The following is a 14,060-nucleotide window of genomic DNA, read 5'->3' as shown; positions in this document are numbered from 1 at the left end:
CCTCCACCCCCAGCTCTCAGATAACTGAGGAGACAGGAGAAAGCCAGGGGAGGGGGTGGGTGTTGGGAGGGTCATGGCCCAGGGCAGGCCCCGAGTTCACCAGGCCAATGGAGAAGGCAGCTTCTCTAGCTGGAGCCCCAGAATTCCAGGGCTCCTGGAAATCTAAGGACCTGTCCCCACTGCCTTAGGCACAGCTATCACTCCCCTCCCCTGCCCCACTCCCACAGTGCTGGTCACTCCTCCTAGGTTGGGTGGCTGAAAAGGTCTGGTTCCATGTCTGCCTCCTCCTCTAGACTGTGAGTGCCCAGAGGCAGGTACCAGGCACTGCTCAGTGGTACTGCCCAGCATCCTGCCTGAGCCCAGCACAGGGCTGGAGGGAGAGGTGACAGATGACACACAACGGATGGCCAGTGACTTCACAGGTCCGATTTAACAATCTGGACTGGAGTATCAGGCCTCACGTCTCCTGATGACCCCTAAGATGGTGCCCCCACGCCCCCGTTCTGACCCAGTACTGAGGGGCATGGGGACTGTGGGAAGAGGAAAACCAGGTAGAGGGGGAGTCCGCAGCCATCTGGGCAGCCTGTCTCTAGCTGGGACTCTCTTCTGGAGCTGTGACCTTTTTTGTTGTTGTTGTTTGTTTGTTTGTTTAAGACAGAGTCTCATTCTGTCGCCCAGGCTGGAGTGCAGTGGTGCGATCTCAGCTCACTGCAACCTCCGCCTCCTGTGTTCAAGCGATTCTTGTGACTCAGCCTCGCCAGTAACTGGGATTACAGGCATGTGCTACCATGCCCGGCTAATTTTTGTATTTTTAGTAGAGATGGGGTTTCACCATATTGGCCAGGCTAGTCTCAAACTCCTGACCTCAAGTTATCCTCCTGCCTCAGCCTCCCAAAGTGTTGGGATGACAGGCGTGAGCCTCCGCACCTGGCCCTGGAGCTGTGGTCTTTTCTCCTCTCCCCACACCTGCTCCCTTCATCTTGGTGTGGTGGGATTGGGGAGGGAGGAGCTTTTACCACAGGGACCGTTGCCCAGGAAGTAAGACCTGAAGAGGCTGTGTTACAAGAGGAACAAAGACCAGACAACATCCTCAGCCACAGGACTGGCCTTCCCCACTCAGTGTCAGCCCTCCATTTCTGTCTCCCTCTCAGCACCCCCTTTCTGATAACTGAGCTGCCCTCTGTGGCACTGCCTAAGCTAGAGGTGTCCGTGGCACCCCCCACACACCCCACATCCCATTGGCCACCAAGTCTTGACAGTTCTGCTAAAGAAAAGGCTCCAGAATCTATTTCTCCATTTCACCTCACTTTCCTTCTTACGTACCCTCGAGCCAGAGACACCTAAAAACACTAACTGCTCCTGCTCAAACCACTTCTGCAATGCCCATCACCTTCAGAACAAAGGTCAAAGCCCAGCCTGGTGGCAAGGCTCTTGCAGATGGCTCCTGCTGTCCTCTCCACACCCTGCACACTCCCTGCACACACCCAGCACACTGATGGCCAGTGACTTCACAGGTCTGATTTAACAATCTGGACTGGAGTACCAGGCCTCATGTCTCCTGATGACCCCTAAGATGGTGCCCCTCCCCACCCAAAGAGCCATGGGCTTGCAGGCCTCAATGCCTTTGCTCCAGCTGCTTCCCTGCCTGGGATCCTCTCTTTGTCTCCAGTATCCACCATCAATGTCACTTCCCATGTCAGTTTGCCTCTCCCTCCTCTGACTTCTATTTTTATTTTATTTTTTTTGAGACAGGGTCTCTCTTTGTTGCCCCGGCTGGAGTGCAATGGTGTGATCTCAGCTCACTGCAGCCTCCACCTCCTGGGCTCAAGCAATTCTCGTGCCTCAGCCTCCCAAGTAGCGGGGACTACAGGTGCCCACCACCACACCAGGCTAATATTTTGTTTTTTTAGTAGATGAGGTTTCGCCATGTTGCCCAGGCTGGTCTCGAACTCCTGAGCTCAGGCAATCTGCCCGCTTTGGGGTCCCAAAGTGTTGGGATTACAGGCGTGAGCCTGGCCCCTCCTCTGACTTCTTGAGGCACCCTGAATCCACCTCTAGGAAGCCTGTTACTATCTTGGAACAAACTCATCTGCATATGTATTTATTTAGATAGCTTTTTCCTGACAGGCAGATATGATGTCTTTTAAAAACATGAATCTCCCAAAAGCAGCTTACACCTAGTAGGTGGTCAATAAATATTTAGTGAATTAATGAGTTACTTTTTTTTTTTTTTTTTGAGACAGGGTCTCACTCTGTCACCCAGGCTGGAGTGCAGTGGCACAATCTCGGCTCACTGCAACCTCCACCTCCTGGGTTCAAGTGATTCGTCTGCCTCAGCCTCCCAAGTAGCTGGGACTACAGGTGTGTGCCACCATACCCGGCTAATTTTTGCATTTTTAGTAGAAATGGGGTTTTGCCATGTTGGCCAGGCTGGTCTCAAACTCCTGGCCTTAAGTGACCCACCTGCCTCAGCCTCCCAAAGTGCTAAGATTACAGGCATGAGCCACCATGCCCAGCCAATGAGTGACTTTCGAATCCAGACAGACACATATGCTCCAGAAACACCCATCAGTCAGATACTCTCTTGCTCAGAGTCATGCTTTTGGTGTCCAGCCTGAAATAATTGGGTGGGGAGGAGCTGGTCCCAGTCACCAGAGCACCCTGGCCTTTGCTTATGCCGTGACCTCTGCCTGTAATGCCCCTACTCCCCTCATCCATGTTCCGAGGCTCAGACCCCTCTTCCTTCAGGAGACTTTCCTGCTGCCCCCAGGGACTGCAGCTTTGCCTTTGTGCCCTGAGGGTATGTCCCATGTGGCAACCACAACCCTTATCTCTTTTCACATGTGTCTCCACCCAAAAGACCCACTCAATCTTGGGGAGGGTGGTAAGCAGAGAGATTGGATCTTACTTGTCTCTGGCCTACAGGATTGTGTGTGTGGAGTGGGGGACACAGTGGGTGCCCCATGAATATCACCAAAAGAGAAGACAGCCCTCAAGAGGGTGTCTGAGGTCAGAGTGTAGCCTCCGGCAAAACTGCCAGCCTGGGCTGCAAGGTAGGTTTCTGTTGGCCTCCCCCAGGAGCCAGGGGTAAGTTCCTGCCTTTCCCACCTCCCCACACTGAGCCTGAATGTGAATCTGTTTGCTCTGCCAACAGCAGCCTGGGTGATTCTTACTTTCCCTATGGCCCCTGTGCACCTGTCAGCTAGAATCACCCTCATGGAGGCATTCACCCATTTCCCCCAGAAATCTGCCTTGCAGCCAGCTGCCCCTTCCAAGCTCATAGCCAAACCTCTGCAAAGTCACCCCAGCTAGGGAGAAGCAGAAATCCTGGCCGGGAGTCCAAAGGAAGAGGGGCCTCCCCCTTGTCCCTGGGTTGGAGTGCTGTGTACCTTGCTGACCTTGGCCTTCAGAGACCACAGACCTGAGCTGGAGCCTGGGACCCCCACCCCGCAGATGAGGCCCTTGTCTGAAAGCCTGTGGCTACCAGGAGGCTCCAGGCTGGAGAAGTGCTGTTTAGGAGTCCTGATCCCAAAAGATCCCACAGGGAGAGTCCCTAGAAACAAAGACCCAAGAGGCAGCCTAAGGACCCACAGATTCCGAGAGGTCCTACAGAAGGGTTGTCCAGATGCAGAATAAAACTTGCTGGCATCAGGGGGGGCTTCAGACCCTAAGACCCCATTGAGGGCACCCCAGACGCAAAGACCCCCATGGAGGGAGGCCACAGACCCAGAGCCCCTCAGAGGGGCCTAGACAGAGATACTCCCCAAACCAAATTTGTGGGAGCAGCGTCCCTCCACACTGACCTGGCCCTGAGGGGCTCTTCCCCAAGCTGAGCTGCCGAAGCCGCCTCTGGTGGGCCCGCCCCCCACAGTGCACCTGGGCCTGGGCCGCCGAGTTCAGCTGGATGTTGCAGACATCACAGAGCGTGTACGATGGCCGCTTTCTTTCTCGCTTGGGCTTAGGTGGTTCTGGGGGCCGAGGGAGGCACTCAGCAGCTCCAGATATGGGGGTCTCCTTCTCAGCCGGTGGGGGTGGGCTCAGTGGCCGCTTCATATCTGAGTGGATAGAGAGGGAGACGAATGAACGCCAAATGGTTGTGAATACTTAGAGAGAGCAGGAGGGGCTCAAGACCGGGAGACACGGAGCTCTGTATCCTCTGTATCCCTCTGAAACGCCCCAGCCCGAGGATGGTGGAAGGGCGCATAATGGGGTCTATTTCAAGCAAAGCAGCATTAAAACTTGGGACTCTTGGCGGTGGCTCACGCCTGTAATCCCAGCACTTTGGGAGGCCGAGGCGGGCAGGTCACCTGAGGTCAGGAGTTTGACACCAGCCTGACCAACATGGTTAAACCCTGTCTCTACTAAAAATACATAATTTGCTGGGCATGGTGGTGCATGCCTGTAATCCCAGCTACTCAGGAGGCTGATGCAGGAGAATCACTTGAACCCGGGAGGCGGAGGTTGCAGTGAGCCAAGATCGGGTGTCATTGCACTCCAGCTTCCACAACAAGAGCGAAACTCCATTTCAGAAAGAAAAAACAAACAAAAAACAAAAACAAAAACAAAAAAACTTGGGACTTTCTGGAAGGGTGTCCAACATGTCTACACACGGGGAGGCCAAGACACCTGGGGACTCGAGGGCCGCAGAACATATCTCAGAGAGGCGGACTGGGGTCTTGGAGGAAAGGTGGTCACTGAGGGAGAGGCAGCGGCAAGGCCAGCTGAGTCACATTTGAGGAAGCGAGAGTCCTGTTCTCAGCTCCGCAGCAAGCGCTGGCAATCCTGTGACAGCCAGGCATGTGGCGCTTACTGGAGACGCAGCAGCCGCCAGCCAAAAACACAACCTTCCTGTGCCCTGCACCCAGCAGGGTGACATTCACAAATGGTGACAGTGTGTGAAGCCATCCCAATCCCTGCTCTGCGTGGCTCCAGATGCCCCCTGCTGTCTTGGCAACCGAGGCCGAGGCAACAGTTGGTGGTTTCGGTAGAGACCTGAGCCTTGCTGCCTGGGTCGGCTGAAGACAGCGCCCCTGCCCCCGCCCTGTCCCCCAACGCGCGCACACGCGCATACACACACACACACACACACACACACACACACACACACACTTTCTGTCTCTTCGGGACCCTCAAGTGGCCCCTCCAGGCCCCCATCTCCCATAGACAGTCTTTCCTTTCCAAGTCACTTCTCTGAAACTTGCCCTGCCTGACTTGTCTGCCTCTAACCATTTCTATTCTGGGGCTGCTCAGTGAATTTTGCCTTCTCTCGGAAATCTCGCGCATGCTTCCTGCCTCTGCTTCAGACAGGGGCTTCCTGAGAGCAAGATCTGTGTCCCTCCCTCAGGCTGGGGCAACCCCAAGGCTAGGGCCTGGGTGAGTCATACTGAGCCCATCTCTCCTGTTATGGACTGAAGTGTGTCCCCTCAAAATGCATATGTTGAAGTAATAACCCCCAGTACCTTAGAAAGTAACTCTATTTGGAGATGGGGTCTTCAAAGAGGTAATTAAGTTAATGAGGTCATACCAGTGGGCCCTAATTCATATGATGGGTGTCTTTATTTTTTTCAAGATGGAGTCTCGCTGTGTCACCCAGGCTGTAGTGCATTGGTGTGATCTCGGCTCACTGCAACCTCCACCTCCTGGGTTCAAGTGATTCTCCTGCCTCAACTCAGCCTCTCGAGTAGCTGGGACTACAGGTGTCCGCCACCACGCCCAGCTAATTTTTGTATTTTTAGTAGAGACAGTGTTTTGCCATGTTGTCCAGGCTGGTCTCGACCTCCTGACCTCAGGTGATCCTCCCACCTTGGCCTCCCACAGTGCTGGGATTACAGCCATGAGCCACTGCACCCAGTGGGAGACAGAGTCTTACTCTATCGCCCAGGTTGGAGTGCAGTGGCACAATCTCAGCTCACTGCAACCTCTGCCTCCCGGATTCAAGCAATTCTCCTGCCTCAGCCTCCTGAGTAGCTGAGATTACAAGCATCTGCCACCATGCCCAGCTGATTTTTGTATTTTTTTTGGTAGAGATGGGGTAGTGCCATGTTGGCCAGGCTGGTCTTGGACTCCTGGCCTCAAGTGATCTGCTCACCTCGGCCTCCCAAAGCGCTGGGATTTCAGGTGTGAGCTACCGTGCTGGGTCTCATATGACTGGTGTCTTTATAAGAAGAGGAAATTTAGACACAGATAGTTATAGAGGGAAGACCATCTTCAAGCCAAGAAGAGAGGCCTTTGAAGAAATGAACCCTCCTGACACCTTGATCTTGGACTTCTAGCCTCCAGAACTGTGAGAAATTACATCTCCACTGTCGAAGCCACTGAGTCTGTGGTACTTTGTTATGGCAACCTGAGCAGACAAGCTCATCTCCCCAGAGGGCATTTCCTGTGTTCTGAGGCCCATGCTTACTTTGCAGATCAGACCAGTCCAGTGATGTCACAATGTCTTCACAAGACTATACATCCAACAGTGGAGCCCGCATCTGAACAAGGAAAATTAATTTTACAAGCCCAAGGCCAAAAACCTGCCTGTAGTCCCCAGATGCCACCCCCATTCTCAGTAAGCTGCTTGTCCTTTTTGTGAGCAGTGATCCCACATAACATGTCTGTTGTGACAAGTGTGGGGACTGCGTGTGGATGGAACAGAGGAGCACAGCGATAAGGGCAGCAGCTCTTTGAAATTTTATGTATGTTTAAAATTTCAATAGAGACAGGGTCTCGCTATGTTGCCCAGGCTGGTCTTAAACTTCTGTGCTCATGTGGTCTGCCCGCCTCGGCATCCCTAAGTGCTGGGGTACAGGCATGAGCCACCATGCCCGGCCAAGAGCAGGAGCTCCATGCTGATTCATACCTGGGTTCAAATCTCAGCTCTGTCACTCACTGGCTGTGTGACCTGAGCTCAGTTCCTTCGTCTGTACCTCTGTAGAATGGGAGTGATCAATAACAGTTCCTAAGTCATACACACATTGTAGGGATTAGATGAGCTGATCTATAATCTATGTAATATGCTTCTCGGTGCCCTACAAAATCAGCTGTTTTTTGTTTGTTTGTCTGTTTTGTTTTGTTTTGTTTGAGACAGGGTCTCACACTGTTGCCCAGGCTGGAATGCAGTGGCACTATTTTGGCTCACTGCAACCTCTGCCTCCCGGGTGCAAGTGATCCTCCTGCCTCGGCCTCCTGAGTAGCTGGGACTACAGGCGCGTGCCACCACTCCCAGCTAATTTTTGTATTTTTAGTGGAGACAGGGTTTCACAATGTTGGCCAGGATGGTCTCAATCTCTTGACTTCATGATCCGCCCACCTCGGCCTCCCAAAGTGCTGGGATTACAAGCGTGAGCCACCGGTGCCTGGCCAATCAGCTGTTATTAACACATAGTGTGTCTGTCTCTTGCAGCTTGTGAGTGAAGTCTGTCACCCTGTGTGTCTGTCATGATGTACCTGGGTCGCTGCAAATGTCTGTTACCCCATCGTTTGTTGAGGTGAATCTATGTCACTCACTCTGTGTGCATGTCGTAGTGTAGCCGTGCCATAGTGTGGGTGTCGTTGTGCCCAGACCATGAAATGAGACTGTCACTGAACATCTGAGACTCACTATGTGATATCGGTTGAATTATGTCCCCCAAAATTCAATATGTTGACATCCTAATCCCCAGCACTTTCAGAATATGACTTTATTTGGAAATAGGGTCGTTGCAGATGCTATTAAGATAAGGCCAGACTGGTATAGGGTGGGCCCGTAATCCAATATACATGACTGGTGTCCTTATGAAAAGGTGAAATTGACTGGGCGCAGTGGCTCACGCCTGTAATCCCAGCACTTTGGGAGGCCGAGGTGGGTGGATCACGAGATCAGGAGTTCAAGACCAGCCTGGCCAACATGGTGAAACTCTGTCTCCACTAAAAATACAAAAAAATTAGCCGGGCACGGTGGTGGGTGCCTGTAATCCCAGGTACTCAGGAGGCTGAGGCAAGAGAATTGCTTGAACCTGGGAGGCAGAGGTTGCAGTGAGTCGAGATCGTGCCATGGCACTCAAGCCTAGGTAACAGAGCAAGACTCCGTCTCAGAAAAAAAAAAGAGAGAGAGAGACAGGGTCTTGCTCTGTTGCCCAGGCTGAAGTGGAGCAGTGTGATCATAGCTCACTGTAACCTCAAACACTTGGGCTCAATAGATCCTCCAGCCTCGGGCTCCCAAAGTGCTGGGATCACAGTTATGAGCCACTGCGCCCAGCCTTGCTGACACATATTGATCTTGGACTTTTAGGATCCAGAACTGAGACAATAAACTTCTATTGTTTAAGTGCCACCCAGCCTGTGGCACTTTGTTATGGGAGCCCTAACAAACTAACGCGCCATAGATCTCACCCTGGTGTGGTCATAAGTGCTTGGTGATTTGATGGTCCGAACCCTGCTGCTAGGGTTTGGATGTTGTGGCTGAGCGGCAGCCCCACAGATAGCCTCCAGGTGGCGCAGCAAACATCCAGTGGGAAGGTAGGTGAAGACTCCGTACCCCCGGGTATGACAGACCCCAGTCCCCACACTCAAGGGGCAATGCAGCTGTCTCCTGGAGCCACACCACGGGTCCAGGGTATAGCTCTTCCCACAGAGGGCACACTGGAGGTCACTGCCATTGTGAGAAGGCCCCATTACTGCATGGAGCCCCCCACCAATATTTTGCACCTTCTCACCTCTAGATGGAGGTCATCACAGCGACTCTCCTGCCTCTCCATGTCCTCCCCAACCCTCCCAGCAGGAGGAGGCAGGAAGAAGGTCTTAGGTGCAAGTGTTGGTGGGGGGAGAGGTCCCATTCCCCGGGTGGAGGCTTCAGAGGAATGAGATTTTCCTGGCCATGCCAAGGAGAGCTGCCTGCCCCGCCAGCATGGGGACAGGGGTATTTTGAAATCTCAGTGCAATTTATGACAGGCGGGCCGGGGACATCGCCCAAGAGAGCAAATATCTGCCACACAGCTGATTAAACCTCTGTGATATATAGCCTCTGGGCTCACGGGGCCGCCTGGATTCTGGGCTAATTGTGTTCCCCCCAGCCAGGCTGCTGGGCCTGCTGCAGCCTGCCCTGCCTGACCCAGCCTTCCCAGCTGTTCCCTTAGGAGCCACACTGCCCCAGCTAAGCTAGGGGAGCCCAGTCAGAAAGTGTGGACGGGTGGGCAGTGACGGGGGCACACAGGCCTGTCTAACCCTGCCCTGAGCATCGGCAGCTCGGCATCCCCAACCCTGGCCCCTACTCAGAGCCAGCATGACCCCCGCTAGCAGGACCTACACTTGGATAGGACCTAGTCCACATGCTGCCTTAAGCAGATGGGGAAACTGAGTTCCAGAGCAGGGCAGTGGACTTGCTTCAAAGCAAATGGAAAGACGATGCATGAGCTGATTATAGAGGCTTCCCTGTCTTTCTCTTTGCCCCCCAGCTGCTTACGTCACGTCTTCTTTATGAAATAACAACCCCATTTATTGAGGGCTTACTGCGGGCCAGGTGTTTGACAAAAAGGGTCTTTTTTCTTTTTTGGGGGGGATAGGGTTTGACTACGTTTCCCAGGCTCCAGGCTGGCCTCAAACTTGTAGGGATCAGGTGAACCTCCTGCCCCAGCCTCCCAAGTAGCTGGGATTACCGGCATGTGCCACCATGCCCAAACAGGATCTCTCTTAAACTTCACAATTCCATGAGATGAGCACCATTATTAACCTGTTATCCCACTGCATAGATTAGAGAACAGGCTTTGGGAGGTTCTGTGGCTGGACCTGGACCTATGCTTGTCTGACTCAAAGCCCAAGTCCTTACCTACTGCCCCATCCCACCTCTCCTTAAAGCCTGCCAAATCCTGACCTGAACTGATGGGTGGGGAGGGGGCCACAGATTCAGAGAAGGGCTCTGGGGAGGGGCAGGGTTGTGCAGCCCCTATCAGGCCCAGTGCCTGGCAGAGACGGGCTACACCCTGGATAGAAAGAGGTGGGGCCAGAGCCAAAGAGGTGGGGAGGAAGGACAAGGGGAAAGCAGAGAAAAAGCGTGTATGTACCCATCCATCTGTCTGTCTGTCTGTCTGGGATTTCTACAGGAAGCTGGTTAAATCTCCCTCTGTTCCCTGTCTTCCCTGAGAGATGGGCTGAGGCTGCTGCAGAGAGGGTAGGGGTTGGGCCCTGGGAGGCAGCCACCCACTTGGAGGCAGGCTCACACTACCTGTGCTGGAGAGCTGTGTAGCCCAGGTTCTGTCTGCCTGTCTGCCTGTGTGTCCATCAATGCGGAGCTGGGGGGTGGGGTGGGGGGAGCACGCAGGCAGGGCTCTGGGGTCCCATCTCCACCACTTCTGGCTGGGTGAAAAATGCACGTGAGGTCCCTAGGTTTCCATGGGGTCCTTGGCCACCGTGAGCTGATGAGATTCCCTGCCTGTCCGTCCAGAGAGGGCTGAATGGAGGGGACTGTGGAGGCCAGAAAACAGGCAGCAGACGGTTGTTTCTGCTGCAGCCTGGGAAAGGAGTCCTCCAGAAAAGGCTGCTTCTCCTAAAGAGGTAACCGGAGAGGAAGGTTCGAGACCTGTCCCCAGCCTTTGGCAGAGCATGAAGGGTTCCCTCCTCAAACCCTTAACAAGCCCAGTTACCCTCTGGCATTTTCCTCCATGTCAGCCAACAGCCACCCTCCCGCCTCCCCAGCCTACTTCCCAGACCAGGCCAGGCTGGCTGGCCGGCCAAACTTGGGCCAGACCCTGCCTCGCTGGGCTTTGGTTTCCTGTCTTCAAAGAGAGGGGGCCAGGCGTGGTGGCTCTTGCCTGTAATCCCAGCACTTTGGGAGGCCAAGGCAGGTGGATCACCTGAGGCTGGGAGTTTGAGACCAGCCTGGCCAACATGGTGAAACCCCGTCTCTACTAAAGATACAAAAATTAGCCAACATGATGGTGAGTGCCTGTAATCCCAACTACTCGGGAGGCTGAGGCAGGAGAATTGCTTGAACCTGGGAGGCAGAGGTTGCAATGAGCCGAGATTGCACCACTGCACTCCAGCCCCAGAGACAATGAAACTCCGTCTCAAAAAAATAAATAAGTAAAAAATAGCAGGGCACGGTGGCTCACGCCTGTAATCCCAGCACTTTGGGAGGCCGAGGCGGGCGGATCATGAGGTCAGGAGATCGAGACCATCCTGGCTAACACGATGAAACCCCGTCTCTACCAAAAATACAAAAAATTAGCCAGGCGTGGTGGCAGGTGCCTGTAGTCCCACTACTCAGGAGGCTGAGGCAGGAAAATGGCGTGAACCCGGGAGGCGGAGCTTGCAGTGAGCCGAGATTGTGCCACTGCACTCCAGCCTGTGCGACAGAGCGAGACTCCATCTCAAAAAAGTAAAAAATAAAATAAAATAGATAAGAGAGGGGATTGGGCTCCTAGGTCCTTTGCAGGCTGAATTGCAGTGGCCACACAGAGCCGCTACTGCTAAGGTGGAAGGCAGTGGAGGCCAAGGTATATGATTCTGCCTTAGCCTGGGAGAAAGGCAGGGTGGGTGCACCTGGTGGCAAGTGCCTGTTGTCCCTGGAGCACAACAGAAACATCGCCTCCATGAATCCTCAGAACAATCCTGCGAGGCTTGACACATGAGGCAACTGAGGCTCAGCGTCACAAAGAGAGGCAAGTAGGTAGGGCCAGGTCTCCTCCATTCTATGAGGCAAGGGCAGGGGGTGAGGACCCTGGCAGCCCCCATCCCAGTCATTCATGGGGTCACAGGCAGGAGTGTGGGATCCTGGCCCTCCCTACCAGCCCAGCTGCAGAGAGAAGCACCTGGAAGAAGAGAAGCCTCATCTGTTCCTGTCCTAGCAGAGTGCAAGCCCTCCTGGGCCTGGGTACCCGCTGAGTGTCCCTGAGGGGCCGTCAATGAGCATTTTGGCTTCTCCACCCTGCCACCTCCCCACTGCCCTCTCCCAGCACTGACACCTCCCCAGGGCGAGGAAGGGGAAACAGCCCTCTTTAGTGGTGTGGCCACCACAGAGTGGCACCCATCCCAGCTATTCCATGGGCCCAGGGAGCTGGGGTCACCCAGGGCCACACCCTGAGATCCCCTCAGAGGATCCAGAAGAGTCGAGTCACCTGTGCCAGCCCCCAGCACATACACCCCTGCTTTGCCAGAACAGGAGGCCCGGGGGCTAGGCAACAGCTGCTCCAGGTGCCAGGTGAGGGGTTCCGCTGGACACACCCAAGGCAGCCATGTCTGTCTTCCCATCTGAAGTGGTGACAGAGGAAGCCTGTCACCTTCCCCTGGGGCCTTCTGGGTGCTGGGGATTTCAGGAGTGAGCTGCTGAAAGCCAACACTCCAGCTCCAAGGGAGGGAGAGAGGGCACAGGAGGTGAAGGAGCAGTATGGTCCAGAGGTGAGGTCACTGTCCCCCCCTGCCTCCACTCCCTGGTCTGCTCTGTCCTCACCCCCAGTTGTCTGCATCCTCCAGAGGGCCTCAGTCCCTCCTGACACCCCCAAAGACAGGGGCTGGCTCTGCTGGCCACTGAGACTCCCCCAAAGACCCCTACCCTCAGGAAGGAAGTCCTTCTTGCTGTCTAACCTGCATCTCTCCTTGCAGGGTCCATAGTGGCAACACAGAGCAGCTGCTTGTAAGGTGGGATGGTTGTCTCCATACCCTCTGTCCTTGCCTCTGCTGCCAGGCAAAGCCCAGGAAATCTGACCTATTGCCCTGTTCACACTCAGCAGGCAGAGGAGACCCGCCGGCCCCATGCCCCCTCCTAGGAGCACCAGGGCTCAGGATCCTGGCACAGCCCGGGTTTATCTCCTGCCTGCTCTCCCTGCCCAATCCCATAGGACCCAGAAGGGGAGCTCCCTCAAACCCCACTCCCTGCCTTCCACTAGTCACCACGTCCAAGTCAGGGCAGGAGCCTAAGTCCTGGAAGCCAGAAGGAGGAGGGTTGGGAGCTGCTGGGACTGTTCCTGAGTTGTGGGTGGGGGCAGAGTGCTCTGGCCAGGGGTCCCCCCATGCCCCTTGCTGAAGCTGAGACATTCTGCACGTTGGGGGTAGGAAGGGGCGGGACAGGAAGTCCTCCAATGACTGTGAATGAGGTGGAGGGTGGGGGAGCAGGAGTACTCTTTGCACCCCCCAAAAGATAATTGTTGCTCTTCCCTCCCCTACCCCTTCCCTTCTATTCCATCTCAGTGTTGATAGGGGTGGATCAACTTTTGGATTCTCTAAACTTCTTAAGAAAAGACGGTGGGTTATCTGGTCGCGCCCCCTATCTCCGGAGAATGGTCCTCTCCTTAGGGTGGGTGGGAGTAGAGGGGGAGTCTCACCCTGTACTCCCTCTCTCCCCCTAATGGGAGCTGGAAGTCCTTCTTGCCATCACCCTTGGTGTCCTCCTCGCGACCTCAGTTTCCGGTTAAGTTGCGGTTCTTTCCCGGTCACCAGGCAAGAAGGGTCTCCGCCGCTGCCCCCAGCCCTGCAGAGCCACCTAAGCGCTGAGCACGCGGCGGGCCCCCTCCCGCCGGCTCTGCCCCCGCGGCGCGTGGGTCCGGGATGGGCGGCGGGGAGTGCGGGCCCGAGTCCGGCGCCCGCGCCTACCTGGAGAGCGCTCCGGACAAACCCGGCTGCGTCCAGCCGCTCGCGGCCACCCGGGGCGGTCCTGAGTCGCAGCTCCCGGCCCCGCGCTCTCCCGGGACAGCCACGGCGTCTCCGAGCCCGCCCCCGGGCGGCCCGACGGGAGCAGGTGCCAGGAGCCGCGCCGCCCCCGCCGGCCCAGGAGAGCCTTGGCGGGAGAGGGGCTCAGCGGTGGGGCTCCCCGGGTGGGAGGAAGAGAGGGGAGACTCGGAGGCTCTCCTGGCTGAAGAGCTGGGCGCACGGGTGGAGTATCCCGCCTACCCCGGCTGACCAGGCCCAGCGTACCTGAGGGCTCCCAAGGGGTCCCAGAGCTCAGGGAAGGGGACCCCAAACTGGCTGCCTTCCCCCACCCCCTGTCAGCACCACCTTCCACCCCCTGTCAGCACCACCTTCCGCCCCCGGCTGCTACCTCTGGCAAGCAGGCCCCTCTTTTGGGAGGAAACTCAGGGAGTGGGAGGAAGTTGACATTCATGGACCAC

General features: G+C 55.5%; 1 protein-coding gene across 5 annotated transcripts in view; it reads right to left on the bottom strand.

The window, feature by feature from the left end:
* ZNF385C (zinc finger protein 385C) overlaps positions 1-14,060 on the bottom strand; it is a 72,393-nt gene that overhangs the window by 32,934 nt on the left and 25,399 nt on the right. For 4 of the 5 annotated variants that reach the window (XM_034941865.4, XM_055100940.3, XM_034941867.4 and 1 more), the window contains exon 2: positions 3,804-4,055. In XM_034941865.4, coding sequence (XP_034797756.3) covers positions 3,804-4,053 — 250 coding nt within the window. In that variant the 5' untranslated portion in view covers positions 4,054-4,055. Of the gene's footprint in view, positions 1-3,803; positions 5,041-14,060 lie in introns of those variants that run through there. The other variant, XM_055100941.2, reaches the window with a different exon arrangement.

The sequence above is a fragment of the Pan paniscus genome, chromosome 19, assembly GCF_029289425.2.
Source record: "Pan paniscus chromosome 19, NHGRI_mPanPan1-v2.0_pri, whole genome shotgun sequence".
NCBI lineage: Eukaryota > Metazoa > Chordata > Mammalia > Primates > Hominidae > Pan > Pan paniscus.
The sequence above is the reverse complement of the archived record's forward strand: the minus strand, read 5'-3'. Positions and strand labels throughout refer to the sequence as shown.